Genomic DNA, 12881 nt, shown 5'->3' with positions numbered 1-12881 from the left:
ACATTTTTAATATATATATACATATATATATACATATAACTGTAGAAAAGTATTATAGAGTCATCAGTTGAAAGACTATCAGTATAAAACCCTACACTTGGCAAAATTCTGTAAGGAATGTTGAAGAGAAGGCTCACGCAAAATTTAAGGAGGAAAAACTCATTTTATTTTAGAATATTTGCAGTATACGAAACTGTACCCCTTGCAACTATGAAAGAAAAATCCCTACGCTTTAAAAATGTAGCCGGGCAGTGGTGGCACACGACTTTAATCCCAGCACTTGGGAGGCAGAGGCAGGCGGATTTCTGAGTTCGAAGCCAGCCTGGTCTACAAAGTGAGTTCCAGGACAGCCAGGACTATACAGAGAAACCCTGTCTCGAAAAAAACCAAATAAATAAATAAATAAATAAATAAATAAATAAATAAATAAATAAATAAATAAATAAAATGTAGGAGGCCAGGTGGGATGGCTCAGACAGTTGAGAGAGCTTGTTCTTGCAGAGGTCGCGGCTTAGATTCTCAGCACTGACGTGGCAGCTCACAACTACCTGTAACTGCAGTTCTGGGAAACCTCACACCTCTTCTGGTCTGGCACCAAGCGCTGCACAGAAGGAGACTTCTAGGAACCCACTTTGAAGCAATAGGCAGGGCACTTTGTATAGTGGGGGACGTGAAAGGGTGCCCCAGCCGAGGAGGGGCGTGGCCACGCCCGGCAGGGCGGGGTCAGCGCGCGACACTAGACCGTCGGCAAGAGGGCGGGGCGTCTGTGGGGCGGGGCTATCCCGAGGAGACCTGGCATTGGCTGTTGGGGCGGGGAGCGTCGTCAGGGCGGGGCGGGCTGGGGCGGGGCTAGCCCCAGGCGTCCGGACATTGGCTGGTGGGGCGAGCAGGGACACGTGGTGCGGAACCGGCGCGGTAAGCTGGCGCTCTGTGGGCCTTCCTTCCCGGGAGGGTGAGGGGGGACCGGGGCGGGATAGGTGCAGGGCCCGGCGGTGCCTGAGTCGCCTTGGTCTGGGTGGAAGTGCAGGGCGCCGGGGCATCCAGGTGAGAGCAGCGGATCCCGGGAAGTCCCCGATCCTTAATGCAGTCAGCCCAGGCCTGAGTCACCCCAGGCCCTGGCGCGGGCCCGGGGTTTTGGCGATCTTAGCCTGGGACCCCGGCCTCTCCCTCCGCAGGGGCGGGATAGGATACGCCGACCTCCAGAAGTGCAGGGTCACCCGGACCACCCAGTTCGCCCTGAGGCGCCGGATGAGCTGTGTGTTTAGGCCAGCCTGCGTGAGAACTTGGGGCTGGAGGGTGCAGGGAGCAAAGGCTGGTTCTCACGCCTACACTTGGAGAATGCTGCCTGGCTTGCCTTGGGTGCAAAGGCCCTGGGCAGGGTCCAGCTGGACCTTACCTCTAGGATGGATCCGCAGGAGAGAGGTCTCCCATTGCCAGCTTGCTGGTGCCATCAGGTCGCCCATTCATTTACTAGTTTCAGTTTACTCATTTGTAAAGTGTAGTAGATGTTTGATATACACTACTAACCTTTGAAACCCTGGGACCGCCAGTCTTCTCCAGAGAGTCTTGTTATCACGTTTATCACGAACTCCCTGTAACGAGGCAAAGACCCGATCTTGGGGACCTTGTTTGTGCTCCTCCGAAAGGACTCATGACTTACAGATAGTGAGGGTGCTGGCGTATTTGGCAGGAAGTTCGCTTCTGTTCAACCCACCAGCAAGCACTGCTTTTTACCTTTATACAGGATTTCAACTAAAGGTCTTGATGTTGGGAGACGTGAAGCAGGAGCCATCAACCTAGTGGGAGGGAGAATGGAAGCTGGCCGGCCGACTTGCTGTGTCTGGAGGGACAGTTTAGAGGGAGGGCTTGTTTTCATGTGCTGTGGGAACTCTGCAGGGTAGTTGAAACCTCTCTGTTTACTGCCCTCATTGAAAGGTGTACCTCAGATCATGACATCTTTGCGTAGCAACATTAGCAACGAAGTTAGTTTAGCTACGCCACGTTGATGGGGATGTGTGTAAGGACCAGGAGCCCAAGTCAAAAAGCACCCACTGTAAGAGATGGTCCTGCAGGGTAAGAGTTCATCATGAAAACAGACACCTTCTCTGTGCACAGTTGGTGACAGATGGTGGAACCTAACACTGATAAACACCTGGGCAACATCTGGAGTCGCCCAGAGGCCCTTACAGGTGAGGCTGCATGAGGTGGTCGTGGGTCTAGAAATTTTTCTTTCATTGTGCTAGGTTTTAAAAATGAGGAAATCAGTCTCCCACCCCAGCAGCAACCACATTTACTAACTGAAGTGCTCTGGGACTCTGCATCGCTGGGCTGGAGAATTTCAGTGTGCTAAACGACTGCCTCACTTCCTGTCACGGTGAATCAACTCTGTTCAGAAACTGCCCTGGGATCCTGGACCAGGAAACAGTGCTCTTCACCAAGTGTGGTGCACAGGCATTTCTGTAACCCCCACTTGAGGCCATGCATAGTGATATTAGGCCACTTGGTTGTCACTGCAGGATAAACAGCTGAGCCCCGTTTCACCTATCTATGCTGGGCTAAGTCTAAGTCTTGACACTTGAGGAAAGAGAAAACTCCAGTTGCAAATTCCAGTGTCTGAGTCTTTTGTAGTTCACATTGATTCCTATTTTAAAGGCAGTTACGGGGTTGGAGAGCTAGCTCAGAGATTAAGGGCATTGTGTGCTCTTCCAGAGGTCCTGAGTTCAATTCCCAGCAACCACATGGTGGCTCATAACTATAATATGATCTGATGCCCTCTTCTGGTATGCAAGTGTACATACAAGAGCACTCTATCTGCGTGTGTAAGACAAATAAATCTTTAAATAAATCAAACAAAAAATAAAACAAAGCAAGAAAAGGCAGTTCCACAAGTTACTTTCTCATACTTTGAGAGACCCACCTGCCTCTACCTCCCCTGTGCGGGGATTAAAGGTGTGTGCTGCCACACCCAGCCTGCAGCATTTTTATAGAGATCTCTGGAATGATAATTTCCTCTGTATCAATAGAAAGTTAATAGTTCACCCTGTCCTTTAAGAGTATAAAATTACATCTATAGCTCCGTTGGTAGGGTACCTGCCTAGCATGCAAGAAACCCTGGATTTGATCCCCATCACCACATAAACCTAGCTTGGTGGTTTAGGTTGGTGTAATTCCAACCTTCAGAAGGTAGAGGCAAGAGATTCCGTCTCCAAAAAAAGTGCCCCCTAGGCATGGTAGCACATACCTTTAATCCTGGCACTCAGAAGGCAGGTAGATTTCTGTGAGACCAACCTGGTCAACACAGAAAGTTCCAGGGCAGCCAGGGTTATATAGTGAGACTTACTCTCAAAAAATAAAGCGCACGGTAAATCCATGTGATTTCAAAGTACCCACTTTTAGTTTTCTTCAGATCGACTGCCACTGGGGCACTCCTCTTTGGACACAAATTTTAATGGAGTCTTCCTTTGGAGGAGGATGGAAAGCTCAATCTAAGCCTCTGATTGGTTCCTAAGCTCTTGGCCCTGAAGTGCAGACACTTCCTGGGGAGTCCTGTGACGAGTGTGTGGCAATGCTCTGCTGACAGGGTGGAGTGCTTCTCGGTCCTCCCACAGCGCCTCTGGCCACTGCCCTTCAGTCCCAGTTGCAAGCAGGTCTGACCCCATTGCTCTCTCTACTCAGAGTTTCCCCGGTCTGAAGTCTGCCTGAAAGATGTCAGCCCTCAAAGCTGTCTTCCAGTATATCGATGAAAACCAGGACCGCTATGTCAAGGTGAGGGTCCATCTCTTCTGAGTGAGTAGGGAGACTTGCTTGAATCTTGTTGCATGAGAGCTTTTCGAGTTGTGCCGTTTGATCGAGTATTTAAACTTCGTGTTTCTTCATCTTCTCATGATGGTGAAAGCTATACTTTTATCATTTGACAGAGTTAAGTTATCCATCTCTACAAATAAAGCTCATTGTTTCCCCCTAATCTCATCTATGTTTTCTCTCGATAGTCATAGATTTTAAGAAAAGCACTGTGAACCAAGCATATTCTGAATGATTCTGTGATGTTATATTTTAATCTGTTGCTCGGTTTTTATCTGATAGAATCATGACTTCACTTTATCTTTGGAAGAACCATTTTAGAAAAAAAACGTTTGACTCTAAAACTTACACCTTAGAAAATGTGACTGCTGTCAGCCTGGTGAACTTGGATTGTGACTTTGCAGTACATTTCCTTTCTGTTGCAATTTTACCGGCTGTAGATATAAACTTATTGTGTGGTTTATAATTAATCATATGCTTAGTGGTTAAAAATACACATTCTGGCTCTTTTAAATTGTTATTATTTCTGCTTGGTTTTGGGGTTAGGACAGCACAGGCTTGTTGTAAAAAGTAGAGTAGCTGCAGATAGAGGCACATTGGTGAGCCCGTCCCTGCCTGCCCTTAGAAAGCAGCATCTCAGAGCCCTTTCCACTTCCTCTCTACAAACAGAAACTTGCAGAATGGGTGGCCATCCAGAGCGTGTCCGCATGGCCAGAGAAGAGAGGAGAGATCAGAAGGATGATGGAGGTGGCAGCTGCCGATGTCCAGAGGCTGGGGGGCTCCGTGGAGCTGGTGGATATTGGGAAACAGAAGGTATGAGCCCACAGGACTGTCGCAGTCAGTTCTTCCAGGAGAGTGGGAAGGGGCTGTAAGGGTGACCTTTGGCTGAAGACGCCCAACTCTTCTTCAAAGCAAGCTCGTGCTGGCTCCCAGTGACAGTCTTGCTTTGGGTGAGTTAAAGGTTTTCTGATTATTCAGCACATTTTATTCTGGGAAGGAGAACTGGAGACTGGTGTCCCAAGAGTAAGTTAAAATGACTGTCATTCTTAAGGGCTGAGATAATTTCCCAGAAATGAAAGCTTTCATGTGTGGAAGCTCCATGTTTCTGACTCACTGTATAAAGATGAGCTTCCTGCACCGGGTCCTCTGTGCATCCTGTATGCTTTCCAGTTTAGTGTTTCTGTGGGATTCCTGAGGGAACGAGTGGCCTTTGATTCGCGTGCCTTCTCTTGGGCTCTTTTCCTTCTCTTGGTTTGCCTAGTCCTTCGATGTATTGGGTTCTGTTTTATGTTATTATATTTTATTTAGCTATGTTTTGTTGTTCTCTTAAAGTCATGTTCTTTTCTAAAGACAAACAGAAAGGGAAAGGACCTGAATGGCAGGGGAGAGAGAAGGAACTGGGAGGAACAGAGAGTGGAAACTAATCAGGATATATTGTATGATGGAAAAAATTCTATTTTCAATAAATGGGAAAAACCACACTTGAAAACATAAACATAAGTATGCATGTTCACATGTTGACGTTGTCCCCTGCAAAGTCCTTGTGGCAGTTTGCTGTCACCATAGGGCTTTTCTGATAAACTGTAAGTGCCAGCAGAGGTACAAGGGCTGCAGGGCAGGGGCACAGCCGGCTTGGGCCACAGTTAGGGTCACAAGTGGTTACCATTGATCTGTAAAGGAAGGAGAAGACCCAAGACTGATTTGTCTTTGTGTCACCGAATCCTCCTCTAGACTCAGAGAATTCTGCAAGAGTTTCCTGGAGAGCTGGCAAGGCCTTTAGGGGAAAGCCCAGGGGTACTCTCTGCCACCATTTCATCTACCAGAAGCTGTGGATTTTAAGTGTGTGTCTGTGTGTGTGTGTCTGTGTATGTTGTATTTGTTAGCAACATGTCTGCTGGCCCCTACAAAGACTGGGCGGGAGGGAGCATCAGATCCCCTGGTGTGTGTGTGTGTGTGTNGTGTGTGTGTGTGTGTGTGTGTGTGTGTGTGTGTGTGTGTGTATGTGTCTGTATCTGTGTGTGTGTCGGTGTGTGTGTGTCTGTGTATGTTGTATTTGTTAGCAATATGTTTGCTGGCCCCTACAAAGACTGGGCGGGAGGGAGCATCAGATCCCCTGGTGTGTCTGTGTCTCTGTGTGTGTGTGTCTGTGTGTCTGTGTCTCCGTGTCTGTGTGTCTGTGTCTGTGTGTCTGTGTCTGTATGTGTCTGTGTGTGTTGTATTTGTTAGCAACATGTCTGCTGGCCCCTAAAAGACGGGGCGGGAGGGAGCATCAGATCCCCTGGTGTGTCTGTGTGTGTGTGTGTGTCTGTGTGTGTGTGTCTGTGTGTGTGTGTATGTTGTATTTGTTAGCAACATGTCTGCTGGCCCCTACAAAGACTGGACGGGAGGGAGCATCAGATCCCCTGGTGTCGAGGTGGTTGTGATGGTTCACATGGGTTCTGGGACTTGAACTCGGGTTCTCTGGAAGAGCAGAAAGCATGCTTAAATGCTGAGCCATCTCCCAGTGCTGAGTTCCATTAATGTCCTGGCCTATGGCCCATTCTGTTTGTCTTAGTTGTCTACATGCAGAATTTCAGAAATGTAGCATTCAGTTGCAGATTGCAGTTCTTTTAGCCATTACTTCAAAATGAGTTAAGTTGTATCTCAGATCCAGGCTACAGTGTTTCATTGCATATATTGATTCTTCTTTTTTTTAAAAAAAAGCAGTTCATCAGACTAGTTGTAGATGTGATTTAGTTAATGCTGATCAGACTTCTGGAAAGTGAATTCTTATTAAGGACTGTTAAAAGATTATAATCTTAAACCCTACAATGCAGGCTGATGGGTGACAACAGACAAGACCATCCCAGCTAGGTTTCAGAACAGCTGTGAGACATTCCTAGTTTATTAACCACACTGCTCTCCATTGCTCCCTCCCACTCAGCTCCCAGATGGCTCGGAGATACCCCTTCCTCCCATTCTGCTGGGCAAGCTGGGCAGTGACCCCCAGAAGAAAACGGTGTGCATTTACGGGCACCTGGACGTGCAGCCTGCGGCCCTGGAGGACGGGTGGGACAGCGAGCCCTTCACTTTGGTGGAACGAGAAGGTGAGGGCATCAGGACTTGCCAACCTAAGGGCTCACTTTCCAAATCAGAGGAACCCTTTTTGGAGATGTTACATTTGGGAAATCACTAATATCCTCCTGGGTCTTTCTCTTTCTAGTACACTTTTGTTTTATAAAGAACAAAACCTAAAAATTGGGTTCTGGAAGTTTCTCATCTGTACCTCAGTTATTGAAAACTCAGAAAAGTTTTGGTTTCTCATAACAAGTCCTTGGTGGGAGCCTGCCAGCGTCCCTTTAGTCCTAACTCCCTGTCCAGGATATTCACTGTGACCTGAGACTCCTGAAGGCCAACCTCTCCTCACTCCCTCCTGAGCTTGCTCAGCTTCTGATGTCCCCGAGAGACAGCACCTTATTGCTTTGAGCCTTGCCCCTCAGGTCTGAGTCTGTCTTTACACATGTCCTGACTCTGTGTGGACTGTTACATGGCTGTGAAGTATGGAAAGTTATTTTTGTCTAACATGTCCTTTGTGAAGCCTCATCCCATACGCTGGCCCTCCTCACAGAACTGGGTATGTCCTATTGCTGTTGGTTCCACGGGCACTGGATTCCTCCCTAGTCTCAGACCCACATGTCTGCATGGTAGTTTATGACCACGTGACTCAAGCTGTCTGGACTGGGAAATCTTCCTCTTCCTTGAGCCCTCTCTCACATATCCTTGAGAGGCACCATCTTCCCACCACCTACACCAGAAACAGGGTTGTCCAGTTCCTGCCTCGGGCCATCCCTAGTCTCTTCCCAGCCTCTGTCGTGATCCCAGAGGAGCCTCGACCATGCTTCTTTGAGCCTAAAGCCATTCTCCCAGCAGATTCAAATTAACTGTCAAAATTGGGATGCGAGTATGGTTTGTGGTGCTTCTGTAGTGATGGCATATGCTTCCACGTGCTTGCAGATAGCTGGGGAGGGGATGTAGGTCTTAAAGGTGTAGCTAGGTAGGGGCTATCCTGTGAAATGTACTTCCTGGAATTGCATGGTGAACCTCGGCCCTGATTCTCTGTAAATACTGGTCCTAGACATTGCTACAAAATGGAAAGATAACAGGAGGGACCCGCATGACTGCTTTTTGGATTTCAAGAAATCCTCTCTGAATTTTAGCATTGGGTTGGATGGAGATTCGGGCTTTGAAAGTGAAAGCTCCGTTGCTCAGGATAGCTGTTTGAGTCTGTGTCTAGGCATTATCAGATGACCACTTCAAACAAGGTCTTTCGATTTGTTGTCTCTAACTGAATCTGCTGATTGTGGTTCCAGGCAAGCTGTATGGGAGAGGCTCCACGGACGATAAGGGGCCTGTGGCCGGATGGATGAATGCCCTGGAAGCCTATCAGAAGACTGGACAGGTACATCCCCATATCAGAATCTGTCCGCCCTTCAGGTCATGTGAGTAGAGAGAGTGTAAAGATCACCAGAGAGGAGAAAGCGAGCCCCCACCTCAGTCAGCACAGGGGACACAGATGGAAGATTACAGCTGTTTCCAGCCCTAGAAATCATTAATCAGCTAATTGTCTTACAGATGCTCAAAGGTCAAGCTAATTGTCTTACAGATGCTCAAAGGTTAAGCTATGGACACTCAGCAAGGCCCTTGCCAACACTTAGAATGTGGTCTTGGTTTCTCTCCTTTCTTTCTGTGCTGAGATCAAACCCAGGTCCTCATGCATGCTGGGAAACGTGCCACTGAGCCATAGCTCTATCCCCAAATGTGAATTTTATTTTATTTTATTTTATTATAGATAGTTGGGGGCTTTTTGTTGTTTATTTTATTTTGTTGGTATTTTTGTTATTATTGTTTGTTGGCTGGTTGATTCTGAGAGAGTGTCTCACTCAGCATCCCTGGCTGGCCTGTAATTCACAGAGATCCACGTGCCTCTGCCTCCCCAGTGCTGAGATTATAGGTGTGTACCACCACACCCAGCTCGCAAATGTGAAGTTTAGGTGTGTTTGCTTGATACCATCTTGTTATGTAATACAGGCTGACCTTGAACTCGTGACAATCTTCCTGCTCAACCTTCTAGTGCTGGGATTACAGGCCTGGGCTACCAACCCTGACTAACACAGATTTTCAACCTTTGACTGTACCTATGAGTATGGTCCTTTGCCAGGAAGTTACAGACTTTGTAACTTTGTGATATTAGGCAAATTCTTTTCTCTATGTGGTTTATATTCTCCTAGAAATAAATAAGTACTAGATTATTTTGAGTTTCTTTCCTCAAGGTTCAAACGTGGTAAAATATTGAAAATAGGAGAAACGAGGCATTTCTAGAAGCCTAGTCCCCAAATACCCCTAGTCCTGCTTCCCACCTAGGTTTTTTATTATCTCCAGTCTGATTGTGACCGTGCTGTCTGGGCAGTTTTTGCAGGTGGATTTTATTTCACGGCATGATAAAAGAAGAATAATTATTTTTGTTGAAGTCTGGATCATTAGATCTTCTTAGACTTTCTTTGTCTGGGAGACCATATGCACAGGAGAGAATGGGTTTTTCTAAAAACAACTAAACAAAACAAAACAAACAAACAAAAAACACTTGGCCTGCCTGACAGCTGACCCAAGAGAAGGGCCCAGAAACCAGGCAGCCTCACCTACTGCAGGGTCCTGAGCAGTTCCATCTGTAGTTGCTCTGTGTACGGAGGTTCTGGGGAAGAACTCACTTGGCACAGAAGAGATCAGAAGTCTGTTCGGTGAACATTGCTCTCGGGGCACTTGTGAGCTGGGCACTGCTAGGCGTAGTGACTTTGAACCCGTGGATCTGGCCCGTGTATGGCTGCCAGCTGGTGGCCTGCTCTTGCAGCCTCTCTTCTCATCTGTTGGGAAACTGGTGCCCTGCTTCATCCTATGGAGCTAGAAGAATTCTTGAAACATTTTCCAGAGAACTCGACCCAGATTCCAGCACTGTGATGAGGTTCCCTTTGGGCACCTCAGGACAGCTTGGCTTCTGTGAGCAGAGGGATAATATGGAAGGCCTTCCTAGTGCAAGAAAGGTCTTAGTTAGCCTTAGCAACAGTGAAGTCTCAGTGGTTATTCAGGAAAAAAATCTCTCCTGACTCTTCTATTTTGTGTGTGTGTGTGTGTGTGTGTGTGTGTGTGTGTGTGTGTTTGTGTTTGCATGTGTTCCATGTGTGCACATTCATTTGCACAGGGGTATGCTTGCACGTGGAGGTCTGAGGTTGAGTTACAGACAGCCATAAGCAGCCATGTTTGAGCAGGGAATGGGAATCCTGGACCTCTAGGAGAGCAGTCAGTGCTCTCCAGGCTAAGATTCGTTGCCCTTCTTCCTGTCTCCATGACTCCCCCTACACTCATTGGCTCACTCTGTAAGTGGCTTGCCTAGGTTTCCATGACTCCCCCACACTCATTGGCTCACTCTGTAAGTGGCTTGCCTAGGTCTCCATGACTCCCCTACACTCATTGACTCACTCTGTAAGTGGCTTGCCTAGCCATGGCATAGGTCTTTTCCTTCTGACCCCGGGCTCCCGGGGGCCAGTGGGAGAAGATCTCATAATCGAAACTCAATTTCAAAACAGTCTGCTATGTGTAACTTCTGTGAGAAAAGTAAGGAAACCATGTCTTACCATGCCCTGTCACAGGAGATCCCTGTCAACCTGCGGTTCTGCCTGGAAGGCATGGAGGAGTCTGGCTCCGAAGGCCTGGATGAGCTCATTTTTGCCCAGAAAGACAAGTTCTTCAAAGATGTGGACTATGTGTGCATTTCAGACAATTACTGGCTGGGGAAGAATAAGCCGTGTATCACGTACGGCCTCAGAGGCATCTGTTACTTCTTCATCGAGGTACGCTACAACCCGCGTCCCACACACTTCACCTTGTCTCTCTAACCCCTAGCTAGGCCTGTTTGTTCTTCCATACCCCAACCCGGGCAAATACCAAGAAGCTAATCATACATGAAGGGGAGCTCAGAGCTTCCTGGAGCTCCTTCTTGTGTTCCTTAATCCGTCCTAATACCCAGGGCATGAACTTCTGAGATCAGAAGTCAAATTTCATGGCAGTTTTAAATTAAGACAGTATTATCTTAATAATATTGATATTATATCAGAGCAGATGAGATGACAGTGAATGCTAGCTTTTCTGAGATGGACAGATAAGCCTTAAGCACCTTCCTGTAAACATGTCCACACTTGAGCAGGTAAGACCTAATCCCATGGCTGAGTTATCTTGAGAGAATGGAGACCCTCAGATGAGCAAGAAGTGCAGTGCGGGGTGGATCTGCCACCTGCTGTTAGAGATCTTCTCCCACTGGGATGATGGGCGGGTCCTGCCGGGGGTCTTCATCCCCTGATAGGGCAGAACCATGCCAGTGCTGTTCTGTGGGGAGGCGCATGACACTCCTTCCCTGATATAGTGGCTGGTCCAGGCGAGCACACACTGACTACCTGTCTTGCCTGGCTATAAGGGTAGTCAGTTCTCAGGTGGGTCTGAACCGGATCCTCGGGTTGACGACATCATGCTCCAGCCTTGGCAGTGTCCTCTGAGCAAGCTTGTGCAGGGTCTCTGAGGTGACAGGTGCCTGGGTCAGCCCCAGCCGTTGAGAGAGTGGCCTGCGAGGAGAGAAGTCAGGGGGGGAGAGGTGAGTCAGGTGGGGCGGACAGGGAATCTTGCAGCTGTGATTGACTAGTAATCAGGTTGTCTCTTTATTTATAGAGGTTTCACACAACAAAGGCGGACTAGTGATTATCCAAGAAGTACAGTTTATAGCATTTTGTATCTGCACGTGTACTTGATTTTTTTCATTACATGTCCAGGGTTACAAGTTCAGTCACAGTTAGAAAGTAAAAATAGAGCAAATTTTATTTTTATTATTAGCCCTAAAACTCCTTCCCAATGCAGAGTCTGAAGAATGCCTCTGTCAAAGCCAACATATCCAGTGTATGGCAGCCTGCTTTTAGGCTGGCAGTATTTGCAGTTTTAAAGCACTCCAGACAAACCTAATTATAACACTAACACCTAACTCCTTTTATTTGTGTATATCTATGCTATAAAGTAGGAAAAGGTTATTTTAGTTAGTCTATCTTATTTACTGAGTTCTGTTCCCTGAGGGTGTGCCCTGAATGACTCCTATCTTTTACTACATTTTCAGAGAGCCGGAGCATTCTGTAAAAGGAAGCCTTAATCATTTACTAATTCTCTCGCAGTCAGAGTTTCTCAGTTATCTCTGTTTACCCTGCTCCAATTGGACTGTTTGAGTTTACCTAGGGGCGATACCCCAAGAAGATTCCTGGAGTCGTGGTCTCATTTAGAAATTCCTTATCATGATCTCCAGGGCATAAGGAAGACTTCCAAATAAGGCCAGATAAAGTTATTCCCTAAAAGCAGAAGGGATAGTAAGTTTAGGAGTTTCCTAAAAAGACTCAGCTATAAAATGAATCATAATGCAGGAAGTCCCCAAGAATGCAACACAGAGAGACCAAAACCTCAAAGTGAGGGGCAGAGCGACAGAGACTGCAGCATTTGGCTCAGCTGCGCTGGAACTGTGTCAAACAGCTGTGCTGGCTTCATGACTTTTGTTTCCAGTGGATATGGCTATGCCAGACAGGATTCTGCCCTTCCTCAGTGTTAGAGAGGCTACCCTGCACCATACTTTCTTGGGCAGCATTCCCAGTGCACCTGCAGCCAGCATCCCCTGTGCACCTGCAGCCAGCATCCCCTGTGCACCTGCAGCCAGCATCCCTGTGTACATGCAGCCAGCATCCCAGTGCACCTACAGCCAGCATCCCCTGTGTACATGCAGCCAGCATCCCCTGTGCACCTGCAGCCAGCATCCCCCGTGCAACTGCAGCCAGCATCCCTGTGTACATGCAGCCAGCATCCCAGTGCACCTACAGCCAGCATCCCAGTGCACCTACAGCCAGCATCCCCTGTGTACATGCAGCCAGCATCCCCTGTGCAACTGCAGCCAGCATCCCCTGTGTACATGCAGCCAGCATCCCCTGTGCAACTGCAGCCAGCATCCCTGTGTACATGCAGCCAGCATC

General features: G+C 47.7%; 1 protein-coding gene across 3 annotated transcripts in view; it reads left to right on the top strand.

Moving 5' to 3' along the window:
- Positions 1-815: 815 nt before the first annotated feature.
- The window catches only part of Cndp2 (carnosine dipeptidase 2), a 17059-nt gene continuing 4993 nt past the window's right edge, over positions 816-12881 (top strand). The window contains exons 1-7 of one of the 3 annotated variants that reach the window (XM_029547168.1): positions 977-1044; positions 2116-2189; positions 3676-3765; positions 4471-4614; positions 6725-6887; positions 8151-8239; positions 10482-10682. In XM_029547168.1, the coding sequence (XP_029403028.1) occupies positions 3706-3765; positions 4471-4614; positions 6725-6887; positions 8151-8239; positions 10482-10682 (657 nt within the window). In that variant the 5' untranslated portion in view covers positions 977-1044; positions 2116-2189; positions 3676-3705. Of the gene's footprint in view, positions 916-967; positions 1045-2115; positions 2190-3675; positions 3766-4470; positions 4615-6724; positions 6888-8150; positions 8240-10481; positions 10683-12881 lie in introns of those variants that run through there. The other 2 variants (XM_021214307.1, XM_029547169.1) reach the window with 2 other exon arrangements.

Source organism: Mus pahari, chromosome 15 (assembly GCF_900095145.1).
Source record: "Mus pahari chromosome 15, PAHARI_EIJ_v1.1, whole genome shotgun sequence".
In the NCBI taxonomy this organism is placed as follows: domain Eukaryota; kingdom Metazoa; phylum Chordata; class Mammalia; order Rodentia; family Muridae; genus Mus; species Mus pahari.
The sequence above is the reverse complement of the archived record's forward strand: the minus strand, read 5'-3'. Positions and strand labels throughout refer to the sequence as shown.